The sequence below is a fragment of the Hydra vulgaris genome, chromosome 14, assembly GCF_038396675.1.
Source record: "Hydra vulgaris chromosome 14, alternate assembly HydraT2T_AEP".
NCBI lineage: Eukaryota > Metazoa > Cnidaria > Hydrozoa > Anthoathecata > Hydridae > Hydra > Hydra vulgaris.
Genome location: NC_088933.1, coordinates 34,381,148 through 34,397,888, shown reverse-complemented (window position 1 = coordinate 34,397,888; position 16,741 = coordinate 34,381,148). Strand labels below are relative to the sequence as shown.

The following is a 16,741-nucleotide window of genomic DNA, read 5'->3' as shown; positions in this document are numbered from 1 at the left end:
AGGATAAAAAATAAGTATGCTATTAATTTTTTGTTATCTTATTTGTATTTCTGAAATTGAGCGCGTTTTATTACGCATTATGATATAGTTTTAAGATTTTAAGTTTGTGTAGTTTTTATGTCACAAGATGAAAAACTGTTTTAAGTCAGTGAATTGACTATATAATGTATGGTTAGTCTATTCCGAAAAGCAGTTTGTCGCAAGTCTATTAGATTTAAAACTGTAGTAATTTATTTCAATTTTTATAGAGCGTTAAATGTATCAGGTGCTAAAGGTTCAGCTATCCCAATTATGTACAGAATTTAAGCCCGAGTAAAAATCTGGCTTTTTTTGAAGTTAATTGAGTTAAACTTAACTATATTTTCCAATGTCTAATTTACTGTGGATTGAAAACTGCAGTTTCAGTCATCTTGCCCCAAAATCGGAGCAAGAAAAAAATTTAAGGACTTCTTTATTTTTTCTATTTGGGTATGTTTTAATTGTAAATAACTAATAACCTTTTCGGATATTAAAAAGATAATGCCCCGCCTTTCCCTATATATATATATATATATATATATATATATATATATATATATATATATATATATATATATATATATATATTATATATATATATATATATATATACATATATATATATATATATATATATATATATATATATATATATATATATATATATATATATATATATATATATATATATAGTAGAATGTATATATGGAATCTTTTACATAAGCAAAACTGTAGACAATATTTACAACATAATATAAATATAAAAACAGTATAAACTGTTGTAAACAGCTAAACTACAAAACTTAAGAGAAAAGTATTAAAAATCAAAAATAAAATAAATTAAATAGTGGATAAAAATAAAATTAAATAGTAGATAAAATAACTATTAATACTATAAAATGTTAACGAAGGAAAAAATTAAACTTTGTTTTTTAAAAAGAAAAAAAAAATTGCTCGATCAAAACCAAAGTTTAGCAAAACAAGTTTATTTCATAGCGCAGTGGGCCATGGTGTGCCAAAAGCCAAAATTATTTTTATTCAATTTTATATAAAAAAACTACTATTCAATGAACGTAAAATATTGATTTGCATAAAAGCATAAGGGTTGTTAATCAAAAAATGCGCCTTCACTAAAGTTTTTTAATTTTAAGTTGTCACTCTGAACATTATTTTAGGTGGTCAAGCGCTTTTCTTAAAAAGTTTAGAAAAATATTTTTTTATACGTTTTGCCATTTAATGTTAAGTAATTTATATTACTACAAATTTAAATTGTAGTTTTAATACATATACTGGCTTTCAATTGGCATTATTGTTTATCTTCTTGAACGTATTTGACTCATTTTATGATCAATCAAAGATAGTGTGTTTAATGGTTGAAATAATTGCTTTTTTTTTGCTAATACTATGCTTATATTTTTTTGGCAATGTTTGGCCAGGATTTTTATGGTTGATATTCACTGAAAAAAATATATTTAATGAGTTAAATACAGTTTTGGTTGCAGATGTAGACTATGTAACTAAAACATTACACTTGATTTTATACCGTGACAACTGTCAATGAAACATTTTTTTTTTATATTACTATGTGTTATTGATTATTCAAAAACCCTATATAAATAGGTTGCTTAGATATTGTTAGTAAATTAACCGCCAACTATATTTAATTTATATTATATAAAATTATGCAAAATATGTTATATATACATATATATATATATATATATATATATATATATATATATATATATATATATATATATATATACATATATACATATATAAATATATATATATATATATATATATAATATATATATATATATATATATATATATATATATATATATATATATATATATATATATATATAAGTTGACTATTGCATTTGTAGAATAAATAATAATATAACAATGAAATACCATTATATATACAACTGCATTAGATCCAATAATGTGTCTATACAAGATCCAGCAATTTATGATCAATTAGTCTTGAATGATTCTGAAATTATAAGAAACAAATTAATTGCATTCCTAAAGAACTTGAAGTCTCGTTGGAATGATGTTAGCTGCAAAGCTGCAGCATTTGAGTTAAACATGCAAAATGGTTGGATTCTGACTTTATACCTTTTGCATATGTTCCACCTGCTACTCCAACAATTATTACTACTCCTCTTGGTAGGTCTTCTTTAAATTTTGATGAGTTCTCTTTGAGATCTAAGTATAGAAAAGTTTCTGTTATGGATCAATACTCAAAATTAATGAGCCTAAAAAAGCAAAACTAGCAGAAAAATTGTTAGTGGATACTATATCCCCATCTTGTATGTCTACTGATGAAATTTTAGCACTTTTTTTAGATTGTACTTTGACAAAAGCATCTTATCAACTTATGAAAAAAAAAGCTAATGAAAAGGAAACCAATCTCTACCCATCATATAATAATGTTAGAGTGGCAAAAGATGAATGCTATCCTAAAAACATTAGCGTAACTGACTATTTTGCTAGTGTTACACTTCAAGATCTACTGGATCACACTACAACAAGGCTTATGGAGACGCAGACTGGTGTTTTAAACCCAAATGAGTGTAATTGACTTACTCTAATATACAAAGCTGGTTTTGATGGCTCAACTGGGCATAGTATTTGTAAACAAACATCTAATGATGATGAGTAGGAATCTTAGTTTTGATGGCTCTTTATTTTTGATGGCTCTTAGTTTTGATGGCTCTGGTGTTTTAAACCCAAATGAGTGTAATTGACTTACTCTAATATACAAAGCTGGTTTTGATGGCTCAAGTGGGCATAGTATTTGTAAAAAAATATGTAATGATGATGAGTAGGAATCCTAGGAATCTGAAAAGTAAGGAGTCTCTTTTTATTGCATGCTTTGTGCCTTTAGAGCTCTAATTTATTGTCAATAATAAAAAAATTATTTTTTGCAGAAATTCTAAACCATCATCTACTTTGTACTGTCTGCCTTTGCGATTTAAATTTGTCGAGGAAACTGCAGATCTTCTTCGTAGTGAGGAATTGACATTAAAAAAATGAGATTATACAGCTAACTAAAGCAAGCTATACCCTAAAAAATGGTAAGTCTATTGTGTTGACCATAAAATATATTGATGTTGACCATAAAATTGAAACTGCTATTAATGATGGCGAAGCCAATACAGCATTATCAGATGTAACAGACTCATCACAGTGCTGCTCTCCATGTGGTGTTAGTCCTAAAGAAATGAATGATATTGACAAGGTATATAGAAAATATTTTGTACACAGGTACACCCTTATGTGTATATATACATATATATATATATATATATATATATATATATATATATATATATATATATATATATATATACATATATATATATATATATATATATATATATATATATATATATATATATATATATATATATATATATATATATATATATATATATATACATATATATATACATATATACATATACATATATATGTAGAAAATCACCTAACAAAAGTTTTTCATTTAACACTGTGTTTCATCAATAAAGAATCATCAGAAATGATGCATTTCGGATGAGTCTTTATTGATGAAACACTGTTAAATGAAAAATTTTTGTAAAGCGATATTCTTTAAATTTAATTTATTATTGCTCTGTTCTTTTAAGAACATTGAGCACTCGATTTTATAGAATACATTTTAAAAATTGTGTATATATATATATATATATATTTTTTTGTGAATATAAAGCTTAAAAAGCAACTGCGTACGAACTAAATTTATTCTTCATAATATTTCGATCTGCTTTTGCTCAGATCGTCATCAGACGTAAAATATAATACAAAAAAAAAACCGGTACAAATATTACATAAAAACGTCAAAGAAGACATTAAAAAGAAGCCATAAATGATTACATAAAAACGTAAATATAAAACTAGCAAATATTATTTTACTCCTTTTTTTGGATATTTTTTTTAAACAGAGGTCTCCAACTGTTTGTGGAATTTTAATGCCATTGTCACGGTTGAGAAGTATTAGAGCCTGTTTTATTTCTTGGTATGTTGAGGCTTAATTAATTTCAAGTGATTCTCTAACTTTACGTTCATCGTACTCTGATTTTATTGCTAGAGTTTTTGGATTTGGCCAATCATACATACCATTGTATTCTCAACCATGTTCGGTTGCGCCAGATGCATCCCATTTACCTTTTAAATAGTTTTTTTGATGTTCAACGCATGTCGTTAAAATCTTCTTTTTTGTTTCACCAATACTGCCACAAGAGCGTCAGAATAATATTTACTACACCACCTACGTTAAAAAACATCTTATGCAACAACAAGTCTCAGTTAATTCCAAATAGCAATCCCGGTGTCTATAAACTCACATGCTCTTGTGGCAGTATATACATTGGTGAAACAAAAAAGAAGATTTTAACGACATGCGTTGAACATCAAAAAAACTATTTAAAAGGTAAATGGGATGCATCTGGCGCAACCGAACATGGTTGAGAATACAATGGTATGTTTGATTGGTCAAATCCAAAAACTCTAGCAATAAAATCAGAGTACGATGAACGTAAAGTTAGAGAATCACTTGAAATTAATTAAGCCTCAACATACCAAGAAATAAAACAGGCTCCAATACTTCTCAACCGTGACATTGGCATTAAAATTCTACAAACAGTTGGAGACCTCTGTTTAAAAAAAATATCCAAAAAAAGGAGTAAAATAATATTTGCTAGTTTTATATTTACGTTTTTATGTTATCATTTATGGCTTCTTTTATATGTCTTCTTTGACGTTTTTATGTAATATTTGTAACGGGTTTTTTTTGTGTTATATTTTGCGTCTGATGACGATCTGTGCAAAAGCAGATCGAAATAATACGAAGAATAAATTTATGTATAAATATATTATCTTTGAAAGTCATTTTCTTGTTATACGTTAAAATATGGGTAGAATTCAATAAATACGGCTGCGTATAAACTTTTTTAAAAATATATATATATATATTTTTTTTAAATATATATATATTTTTTATTTATTTATATATTATTAAAAATATATATATATATTTAAAAAAAAGTTTATACGCAGCCGTATTTATTGAATTCTACCCATATATTTATATATATATATATATATATATATATATATATATATATATTGATATATATATTGATATATATATATATATATATATATATATATATATATATATATATATATATATATATATTTATATATATGTATTTATATATATAATGTATGCATCTATAAATATAAATATATGCATATATATTTATATAAATACACACACCTTTTTATATTTGATTAGTTTAAAATGCAGTTTTTTATTTATTACAGAAGTTACTGAAGTTGCACACTCAAAATGGGTTAGAATATGTGATTTCGATTCTACATGCATGGATACGAACAGTTGAATGTTTAATCCACATTGCTTATAAATTGCCAATCAAGAAATGGTCTTTAAGATTACCAGCTGACAAGCAACAAACTGAAGTGCAAAAGAAAAAATTTCAACATACGTTTTAAGAGAAAATGGGATTGATTGTCGATAGGCCTAAGGCGGGCAAAAGCGGCTCAGGATCATCTAATGATGGCAACACCTCCAGAAGAGCCTTTCAGAATGAACAATTGTTTTCTGAAATAACAATACTTAATTTTGAACTTATAAAAATGCTCCATATTGTTCTGACATGTATTTCATGTGGTTTTGAGCTTGATACAGATTTATTCAGGGAATATTTTACACATACAGCTTGGTTTTACGTGGAGTGTTATCTACGGTACTATATGCGGCAGAGTATTCACAAAATGTTAGTTCATGCTCCCAGTGTTAATGATTACATGACCTTACCAATTGGGCTCTTAAGTGAAGAATCTGTAGAGGCCCGGAATAAAGATTTTAAAAAGTATCGTGAGCATTTTACACACAAGTGTGACCGTACCAAATGTAATGAAGATTTATTTAAGCGATTATTTTGCACTAGTGATCCAGTCATTTCTTTACTAAGAACAACAGTTCGTACTAAGAAGAAGATTTTGCGAGAAGATGTTCTGCAATTGTTAAAAAGTTTGGTTTCTTGCTTTGATTATTATTATAATTTAAATCTATGCATTGCAAATTAAAATTGTCAGTATTCTATAATTAAGATAAATTAAAAAGTTCCCACATACATTTATTTGGAACACCAGAGTATTAAAAATCCTATTTTTTAATAATTTGCAGTAAATAAGTCAAGAATTTGTATAAAATTGATTGTCGCTATAAAAAGGTTGTTACTATGCATAATAAGGTATCCATAGCAACTAAACTAAGGGTGGAATGCAAGAAGCGAACTTGAGTTTAGTTTGACTTGAACTTTACTTTGTGACCAATAGCGGCTGAGTATTTTTTGAGACGAAAACCCACACTCTGCCGCTATTGGTTACAATGTGAAGTTCAAGTCGAACTTGACATAAGTTTGCTTCTTGGATTCCCCCTCTTAATATCATAGTATAAAAATGCATACCTCGTATTAGTGCTCTTACCAAATTTAGTATATATGACACAAGCAGGTTAATGCTACGCCAAAATTGGTATCCAAAGCAACCAAATAAAAAATAACTCCTTCATAAGAAGCATAGACCTTGCACTGGTGCTTGTGGCAAACTTAGTATGTATAGCACACATAACAAGTCTGCAACTACAAAAAGTAGGTCGTTGCTATGCCATAATTAGATATCCATAGCAACCAAATAAAAAATAACTCCCTAATAATAGGCGCAGATCTTACACTGGTGCTCATGCCAAACTTAGTGTATATAGCACACATAACAAATCTGCAAAAAGTAGGTTGTTGCTATGCAAAAATTAGGTTTCCATATCAGCTAAATAAAAGATAGCGCCTTCATAAGAAGCTCAAACCTTATATTGGTACTCATGCCAAAGATAGTGAATGTAGCACTACTATTAAATTAGCTATTAGTTTTGTCTTAAAATTGGCCATTCTGGCCCACTGTGCACAGGAGCGGTGCACAATGGGCAAGACAAATTTAATAAAAATTTGTTTGAAAAAAAGTTTGTAAAAGAAAACTTCTTTTCAAAAAGTGTATTTGTAGCTGGGTTTTAAACTGAAAAGATTTTTAAAGATTAGTGGGATAAATTGTTTTTCCACATATAAACAAAACATAACATTTTTAAAATGTTGAGTTCAAATATATTTAATATAAAATATTATACATTAAATATATTTGAACTCAGCATTTGATATAAATGTAACTTAACAGTTTAATTTATCTATTATATATAATATATAATAGATAACTTAAACTGCTATGTTACATTTAATGATTTTTAAGTATAAAAATTATTAAAATAAATTTTGAACCTCTTAAATGATGGTTAACCGTCATTTAAAATTGTTATCCGTCCAGTAACCAACTCGTGGGTGTACAGTAACAGCGGACCTCGGGTGCCTGAGTACCGCTAGATTGTATTATCTACTGTAATATAAATCAATATCTTAAATGGTTAGCGTAATAAAATCAAATAATATTGACTTTTTAAATCAATTTAATTAGACACTTAAGTTTCATCTGCAACATGGGGGTTAAAAAACAACATAATATAATAAATAGAATTTTTAAAACTGTTATGATAAATAATATAACAAATCTGCAAAGAAAATGATGCATCAAAATATGTATAACGTTTACACAACAGGTAGCGTTAGACTATGCCTTAGTTATTCATAGTTATTGCAATCATTTTTGCAGAATGTTGAATAAAAACTAATCAAGTTGAATTTATAAATATACAACGAGATTTAAACTAGATTTTGCTTATAAAAAAAAATTAAAAATCCACAAATCAGTTTTTAACCAGATTTTTTAACGTTAACCGAAAAAATTAGTTAACCTGAGATATTTACTATAAGGGGCGAAAAGATCCCTGAATAAATTTTTTCTTTATTATTTCTACTGAAGAATACTAACCTTTTAAATAATGTCGTAGGCTGGACATTTTGATGTTTTAGAAATGACACCCTCTCTCTCTCTCTCTCTCTCTCTCTCTCTCTCTCTCTCTCTCTCTCTCTCTCTCTCTCTTATATATATATATATATATATATATATATATATATATATATATATATATATATATATATATATATATATATATATATATATATATATATATATATATATATATATATATATATATATATATATATAGTATAGCTAAATTTTAAAAACTTTTGTTTATAATAATCAAAAAGTTTCATATAATATATTCTTAAAGTTCAATAATTATGAAAATTTCGAAATTTTAGCCCTTTCCAAAATGTGTGATTTCTAAGTATCGCATTTTCGTAACTTTTGATCTCTGGAAGGATATTAAATAAAATTTAAAACCTACCATTAAACTTCATCTTTCAATAGTTTACTAAAATTGTATTATTATTATCTTATCTTCCTGGCTTTTGAATTAGAAAAAGTAAAAAAATTTTCTTTTGGGGATTGGGGAGGGAAAGAATATTTTTGACATAAGAAAACCTGGCTTTAGACCTATTCTTTGAATACTAAATGTTGAGATATTTAATTGTTTAATGCTTTAAAGTAACAAAATGTTAGTAAACTCACGTAAGTAAACTCGTGCTGTTTTTAAAACATCAAAGGTTTCTAGTCTGGAGTAAGCTGAAGGGGCGCAATCAAGAGACTATGTAGGCTTTATGACATCCATATCTTCTTTGAGACCTTATCTTTTAATTATTCATATCTTTGTAATTAAATTCTATTTCATGTGAGATGTAAATAAAAAAATAGATAAACAGCAAAAGAATAGTAAATATTTAACACCTTATTTACTGCACTAAATAACAAAAAAGTAAAATCTGAAATCTCTTATTGTTTGAACTAATTATGTAAACATTTTGCAACCTACAAAAACAATATTGGTCGCTACGTTGAAAAATTGTTCTTGTTGTTGCAACAAATGTGTTGTTATAACAAAAGTTTTTACAATAGCTTTATAAAGTTTGTATTACAAAAAAAGTTTTTTTCTATTTTATTTTACGTTATTATATATCATGGAACCGATAAACAATAAGTGCAATTAAATACTGCATTAAGTCCTTTGCTTTAGTTTTTAGTACCATTTATAGTGTATTTTGCTTATACCTTTTTTTATTTTTTTTTAGGTATAATATCAAACAGCTTGGTTTCTTACCTTATTATTTCTAATTCTAAACTTAGAACTATCGTCAATTTGCTAATTTTGAACCTTGCAATTTCAGACATAATTGCGTGTTTAAGCATCTACCCATTTATTTACATTGACTTAGGTGAAACAAGAATACGAGGTGCTACAGCAAATCTGCTATGCGGTTTTACGAACGGTTTGTCTGGTTTCTTCGCTGCAGCTATCGAATCATTTATAACTTTAAGTGTGTTTTCTTTCACAAGATATTTGATTATAAACCACCCATTAAAACTATCATGGAGACTTGAGTTAAAAAGTATGAAGTGGGTGCTTGGATTAACTTGGGCATTAAGTTTTGGAATTGTTATACCTAACCTTATATCATTTAAATACGATGAAAATTTTGAGCTATGTATAAGAAGTTGGGCACGTGGTGTTGATCCATTAGTTTACTTTTTTTTTACAACTACTTTAGGATTGTTGTTGCCTTTGTTTTCTCTCTTGTTTACATATTTCACCAGTTTGTATACACTGTATATTAAAGGTAAATTACGTGAAAACACATTAAATAGAAACTCAGCTATATCAGACAGAAATTTTGATACGAAAAAGAAAGCCCTTAAATGGTTAGGTTTCCTTGTGATTATATATTTAGTTTGTTGGGGACCTTTTGGTACTTACTGGTTTTTTTCCGTCATCTTTGGTAAATACTCAGTAAAAAATTACGATGATGTAAGAAAAAATGTTCGCCTCTTAAGGCTAACATTATTTTTTGCTGCACTCAATACTGTACTTAATCCAATAGTCTATGCATATAAAAGCAAACAGCTGAGATCTGCTTTTAAATCATTAATTAGATTGCGTGTTCGTGCGGAATCAACTTCAACATTAAAAAGGCCTTTGTTTGATAAGCTTGAAGTTATAGAACAAAATGCTTCAATTTAACAAGAAATATCTTCTAAAATTTTGTTAGCAGCTTGTTATAATATCTTGACAGTTTTTAAACTTCTTTTTTCATTGTATAAAAATTGTACTAAATTGAAACTGCTCAAAAGCTTCATATATAAAAATACTATTCACATTTCTTGTATTCATTATCTATCTGAAAAGTATGTACCTTGAAAAATATACCTTCTCATAAATGTTATTTTGGCTGCCTAATTAGATTATAGATATTATTAAGTATGTATAAATATAGATTTTGTATATGTTAGTTGTAAATTATATTTACTAGTGATTTTTTTTTCAAATTTTTAAATAAGAATTATGAAAAAATAAACTCTCTTGTTTTATTATTATTTGCAACAAATAAAATAATATTACAACATTTTAATTTTTTTATTTTTATCACGCTTTTCAATTGAAAATATTCAGCTTAAAAAATTGAAAAAATTGCTGACCTATGATAGATTAAAATAAAAAACATTTCGATTTGTGAGAATTCTTGATGATTTGTAAAAAAATGTATAATGTTTTATTTTATATTTATGACAAGTTGTAATTATAGTTTTTCTACAGATATAGTTTTAGATAACTTAAATCACTAATTTTATTAAAAAACCATTTAGTTAAATTATAAGTAGTTTTCTTTGTTTTAATACTATTCATACTGGATCATGGATGTCAAATTACTCTGGGTTGCGCTCTTTGAGCCCGAAGCCCATATCTTGTAATCGTCAAAACGATTGAACTTAAATTTCTGAAAACTTTTAAAGTAATCTAAACTTAATCATATTTATCTATTTATGTTAAACATTAATAATTTTTTATTGCTAGAAAGTCACAGATGGAACATTGCCAAAAGAAGTTTTTAACAATTTGACAAGAAATTAGTAAGTAACCTCAAGACTCTTCAAACTGTTAAAAATGAAACTTGTGCGTATATTAAATTCAAATATTGTTCTCATGCGCTAAATAAACTCTTCTTTGGTAGGTCAGTTTTTGCTCTGGATTTCTATTTGGTCTCTTGCTTTCAACATCCTCATTATCTTTGATGTCGCTGTCGTTGTTAGATTTATCCTCAAAATCTAGTTTATCGAGACAAATTTTAAAACTAAACGGCTTTTTGACATAATAATTGCAAGACTTATCTAAATTTTGTATACCCGATTGTCCATCCAAGTCATTACTTCTCGGAGTTCTCAACAAGTTTGAGAATATTTGCTATAGCATCCTCTGCGAAATACATGTTTGTTTGCTCATATTTTCTCAATATATTTTTTATTGTATTCAGTTTTTCTATTATTTCTGAACTAAACAATGGGAATAGACATAGCAATGAAAATTGTGTTCATTTAGTTGTAAAATTTACAAATAATCAATGAAATTGCTCCAAAGGGAAGTTTTCAAAAACTCATATTGGAGGGTTTCATCGACAAGACCGCTATTAAATCACTGTGAGACTTCAGTCACACGTTAATGTGAGACTTCAGTCACGTGTTAATGTTGGAAATGGTGTAGTTTAGTACAATATGAAAAGTCAAAAGGTTTAAGCAAATGCGGTTTAAGATGAGAAAAATTATATTGGTTTAAATTTATGTCCCAGTAATAAAGGGGTTAAATATTTTAATTATATTTTTGCCAAACACAATTTGCAAAATTTTTATAGTAATTTATTCTAATATTTTTATTAAGTTGATGGTAATAAATATTCGAAACTAATATAAAATTTACACGTGTTTTTTTCATTAAAACAACTCTTCCAGTTTTATCTAGCTGTTGTTTATAACAAACTGCTAGTAAACATAATAAACATTGCGGAATAGAATTTAAGTAGAAAGTTTAGGCCTCGTTCCTCACCATTGATGCAAATATGGCCGGAACCGGCGTTAAACCATGGAACTTCAGTTCTTAGGCCTAAACTCGAACCACTACAGCATGCCAGGTGGTCGTACACTGACAGCTCAGAGTATGTAAGGGAGTACAACTACATTTGCCCCAACCTAAATATCTAGTAGAAAACATTTTTGATTTTTTTTCTTAATCAGTATGGAGTATTTTTTTTTTTTTTGAAAACTTAAAACCGCATTTTCAAGTTTGATACTATCTGTTGGATACCAAGCTATTTAGTTTAAATACTTTATGCTGTTTTTCTATGATGGTAGAAATATCATATTGTTGTTCACAAAGGACAAAAGTTTTAGATTTTTTTTCTAATATTTATGAACTTGTAAAATAAAAAATAACTTGAAAACGCAAACCGCTTTTAAAATTTATCATAGCTCGTTTAAAATCAGATGTCCGTGAGAACTCAACAACACAACGGTGAAATAGTTTAACTTTTTAAATCTTTTTTAACGCATGTGCTCTATTTCCTGTTTACCAGGAGTTAACTAACATAGCTAAAACATAGCTTAAACGAGATTAACTTACTTAGCTGTAAAGCGACATAACACTGTAAAAACATAACACTTTCCTGTTAGTTTTGTAACAAAAAATGTTTGAGCGCAATATCTTGCACTGCATCATTTTATCATATTTATATAGAATAATAGAAACAGTAAAAGTCTATTTTTTTAATTCTTTTTGATATCTAGGAAAAAAAATTAGCCTAGCAAAAATTCCATATTGATGCAATATTCATTTTTTTATTGGTGAAATTTTTAAAATATGGTCTGTTAGTTGATCAGTAAAATTAGCTGTAACAAGATAGAATTATCATTTTATAAAAAATAGTAAAGTAAAATTTTTTGTACAAACTTGACAAAAATAATATAAATTAGTTTTATCTGAAAAAAAAACCATAAACTTTTTGCGCAAAGGCAAAGTTTTTGCGCAAAGGTTAGCTTAAGTTAGTTTAGTCATTAATAGAAAAAAAAAGATTTTGTGTTACTTAAAACAGAAAATGGGTAGCAGCACCTTTTTCGAAATCGCAAAAAAAGAAATATTTTCAAAAAGTTGAAATCAAGAATAAGCTCGAAACCATTGAATAAATTTGAAAGTATTAAAATCGCACTATTTCGAAACCTAGCAAGATGGAACTATTTCGAAATGCAAAAAAACAAAACAAAAAACAATTGCTTCAAAAGTACAAAAAGAAGAAGAATTTCAAAAGACTAATTTTTTTGAGCTGCAACTGATAAAGCATGATTCAAAATAAAGACTTTAATAAGTAAGAGTTTAATAGTTTTTTAATAAATATTCATCTTGAATGCCTGCCTAGCCCAAACCCTGTGTACCTACATATAAACTTCAGTGCGCCTGCTCTTTTTATTCAGTCGAAGTGTGAACACTCCACTGCAAGCCTTTGAGCTGAAATGTTTACACCTCTCTTAACTGGCTTTTCGAAATTATTCTCTTTTTCACGTTAACAACATTTTTTCTAAAACAGCTTTTTTATAGTTTTAAAACTCTATATAGTAATAGTAACAGTAATATATTTAAATAATTCTTTTTAGATAACATGAAAAATAATTAAAAAACAAGCAAACAAAAACAATAAATTATACAAAAATTTATGGTTTGTGAAATATAAACTTTAAGTAAAAAAAAGCATTTGTTATTTCATAGCAAGTAAGTTGATATTAAAGTTGAGAAAAAGAAAAAAAAGATTCCTTTCATTTAATTAAAGTTTACATCTATAACAAAGAGTATCTAAAAAGCCAATATTTGTCGCTACTAAAGCACGAATTAATGAAAAAACATGCAGCTCATCTTCAGTAAAAGATGTACTGTTTGCAGCTATAAAATAAAATGCTTGTCAGTTTTATTCTTAAATGTTTTAACTGACGGAGCCTTTTTGCATGCTGAACGAACATTATTATATGTGAATATATGCATTAGGACGTTGGAAGATGATCTGCAAATTGGTGGATTATGCCAATTGATAATCTCAAAACCGTTTTCTAGCTTAAATTGTTTGATCAAGTTGCCACGTCTCCTGCAAGTTTCCAAAGTAGTAAAATTAAGCCCCCGACAACTTTCAGCATAAGGTAATCCTATTAAATCATGAGGTACTTTTGTTGCCTTGTGCTTTTTTTTTTTTCAATTTTTTTTGATGTCACCTTTTAGGTAATGACACCATACCAAAACAGCGAATTCCAGATGCGGCCTAACATACGTAATGTATACTATAGTCCAAAGCTTCATATCTCTTGATCTAAATGTTTTTTTTTAATAAGCCAAGTATCATATTTACTTTATGTGTTGCAACCTGAATGTGTTGATTTTATTTTAGATCATTAGATATAAAGATACCCAGGTCTCTCTCAATATCCTTTGCATCAAGAGTAAGTATTTCCATCATTCATTATATACATTACATACAGATTCATTTCATACATTACATTCAGATGTATTTCCACCATTCATTACACATTCATGATTACTATTTCCGTAACCAAGGTGCATAATTTAACATTTTTGAACATTTAATTCCATTAGCCGTTCCTTTGACCATTCTGTGACAATGTTTAAACCGTTTTGAAAGAGCATGCGATCAGCATCGCAAAACTCAGGTTTTATTTTGTGTAACAGTTTAGTGTCGTCAGCATAGATTTTATGAACCAATTTTTTCTTATCCGTTAAGTCGTTTATATAAATGATAAATAATGTTGGACCAAGTACACACCCTTCAGGAATAACGCTCAAAACATCGGCCCAGTCGCTAGAGTGTTCACCTAAAACAGTTCGCTGTTTTCTACTAAATAAAAATCACTCAACTCATTTAAGAACATTGTCATTAATATCATCTGCTTTTAATTTATGAAGTAGGCTACGGTGAGAAACTTTATCAAATGCTTTTGCGAAGTCCAAAAATGCAGTATCGACAAAATTTCTTTCGTGATGTAGTCGACACTCTTCAATAAGTTAGACGTATATCCTTTTTTGGACATAAATCAATGTTGATTATGTAAGATGCAGCTCGTTTTTTCAAGATATTTAGTTATCTGTTCCCTGATAATCTTTCGCATTACTTTACATGGAGCTGACGTGATTGACACCTGTTTGTAATTAGCGGCATCAAGACGACTTCCTTTTTTAAACAACGGTGCGACGTGTGACTGTTTCCAAGCTGTAAGTGTTAAGCCTTCGAGCAATTTTTTATTGCAAAGTAAAGTAAGTGGGTAAGTCATTTGAGCTGCCCATTCTTTTAGTACCTTTGGACTAATGTAATCAGCACCAATTGATTTATTCGGGTTCAAACCTTTCCAATAAGCTAGCGTCGCTTCAAAGTTAATAATTATATCGTTAGGTCCTCTTGATAATGCCTTCTCTCAAAAATAGGTAACTGACAACTATCATTTTACTTTTACTATCATCAACAAAAATTTATTTGAGGTGTTCATTAAGTCTGTTTGCGATATGTATTCTCTCTGTTAACGTTTCACCTTTTGCATCAGATATAGCACTAATAGATAGATGAACATTCTGTTGTGCCTTAGCATAAGCGCGCACCCTTTTAGGATTATTTTTATCTGATGCTAGTTGTGCTTCAAATACTCGAGCACAATGTTAACATACTTTTGCACTTAGCTTCATAGTTTCCTATATTCACGAATCAGTGTCGCTCATCGCCAGTTAGTCGCAATTAGTAATTGCCCAGTTTTTTTTTTTTTACTGCTTTATCATAGCTAGTACTTCCTTATTCATCCACGGCACATTACGAGTGATGTAGACTTTTTTAATGAAATAAATTGCTTGCTGAGTTTATTATATTTATTGCAGAAAAGTTCTTAACACTCATTAGTGTTTTTATTTTCAAATAATTGCTTCCAGTTAGTTTTCATAATCTTTTTACCGAAATTTATATAGTCGCCTTTATTAAAGTCATACTTTTTGTTTGAGAAAGTAGTCTAATTTTTATAAAGGACGACATAATCCTAACTCAATGTGCGATGACCTTACGACGAATTACCTAACGACAGAGAGCTAGATAAGTTGATTAATCTAGTTGAAGATTTGAAGAAAAAATCCCGTTTTCTGTAAAAAAGTTAATTATATCCAAATATATTTCTTTATTATTTTGAGCATTAAAACTCTCAACGAATTGACATCCGAGATAAACAAAAATGGATTTGCAATTAGCAAGAGCGCCCTCTATAATCGTCTACTTCCGAGAAGTTACGGAACATTATAATGTTCTATATCGTGCCTTTTGCCTTCTACAGAAGACAAAAGGCAATTCAAAACAGTCCCTGTTAAATCGATCAGTCCTCAGAATAAATCTCATTTAAAACATGTTGACGGACTCTTTTGCAGCTTAACTATAAAATAAGTGGAAGAAGTTTGTTCTATTTTAGGACCAGATGAAGTGTGTTTCATTAGCCAAGACGACAAGGCTAGAGTGCCAATTGGAATCACAGCAGCGAAAAAACAGGCGCCGTTGTTGATGCATTTGGAGTACCGGGTAACTCCTTCGGACCACGACTGGATCGTGGCTGCTAAACACAAGCTTATACCATATGTATACGCTGGAATTACGATCAAAAATGATGGTCTTGGAAAAACAGATGCTGATACTTATTCTGGATCTACCTACATTGCTGTTCGATCAGGAAAACACGCATCCTCGACCGCCTTCGCTCAT

The 16,741-nt window shown here is 28.3% G+C and overlaps 1 protein-coding gene across 1 annotated transcript; it reads left to right on the top strand.

Annotated features, from left to right (window-relative positions):
• The first annotated feature begins 1,951 nt into the window (after positions 1–1,951).
• Positions 1,952–10,432, top strand: LOC136090484 (QRFP-like peptide receptor). The gene is made up of 4 exons (XM_065817185.1): positions 1,952–2,877; positions 2,960–3,270; positions 5,376–6,105; positions 9,212–10,432. The coding sequence occupies exons 3-4, from the start codon at positions 5,571–5,573 to the stop codon at positions 10,156–10,158; spliced, it is 1,482 nt and encodes a 493-aa protein (XP_065673257.1). The 5' UTR covers positions 1,952–2,877; positions 2,960–3,270; positions 5,376–5,570; the 3' UTR covers positions 10,159–10,432.
• The last annotated feature ends 6,309 nt before the right edge of the window (positions 10,433–16,741 follow it).

Coding starts and splice junctions, on each gene's coding strand:
- LOC136090484 (XM_065817185.1), top strand. CDS start 5,571: ATGGGATTGATTGTCGATAGGCCTAAGGCGGGCAAAAGCGGCTCAGGA. Junction 6,106..9,211: donor TGTTCTGCAATTGTTAAAAA/GTTTGGTTTCTT, acceptor ATTTTTTTTTAG/GTATAATATCAAACAGCTTG.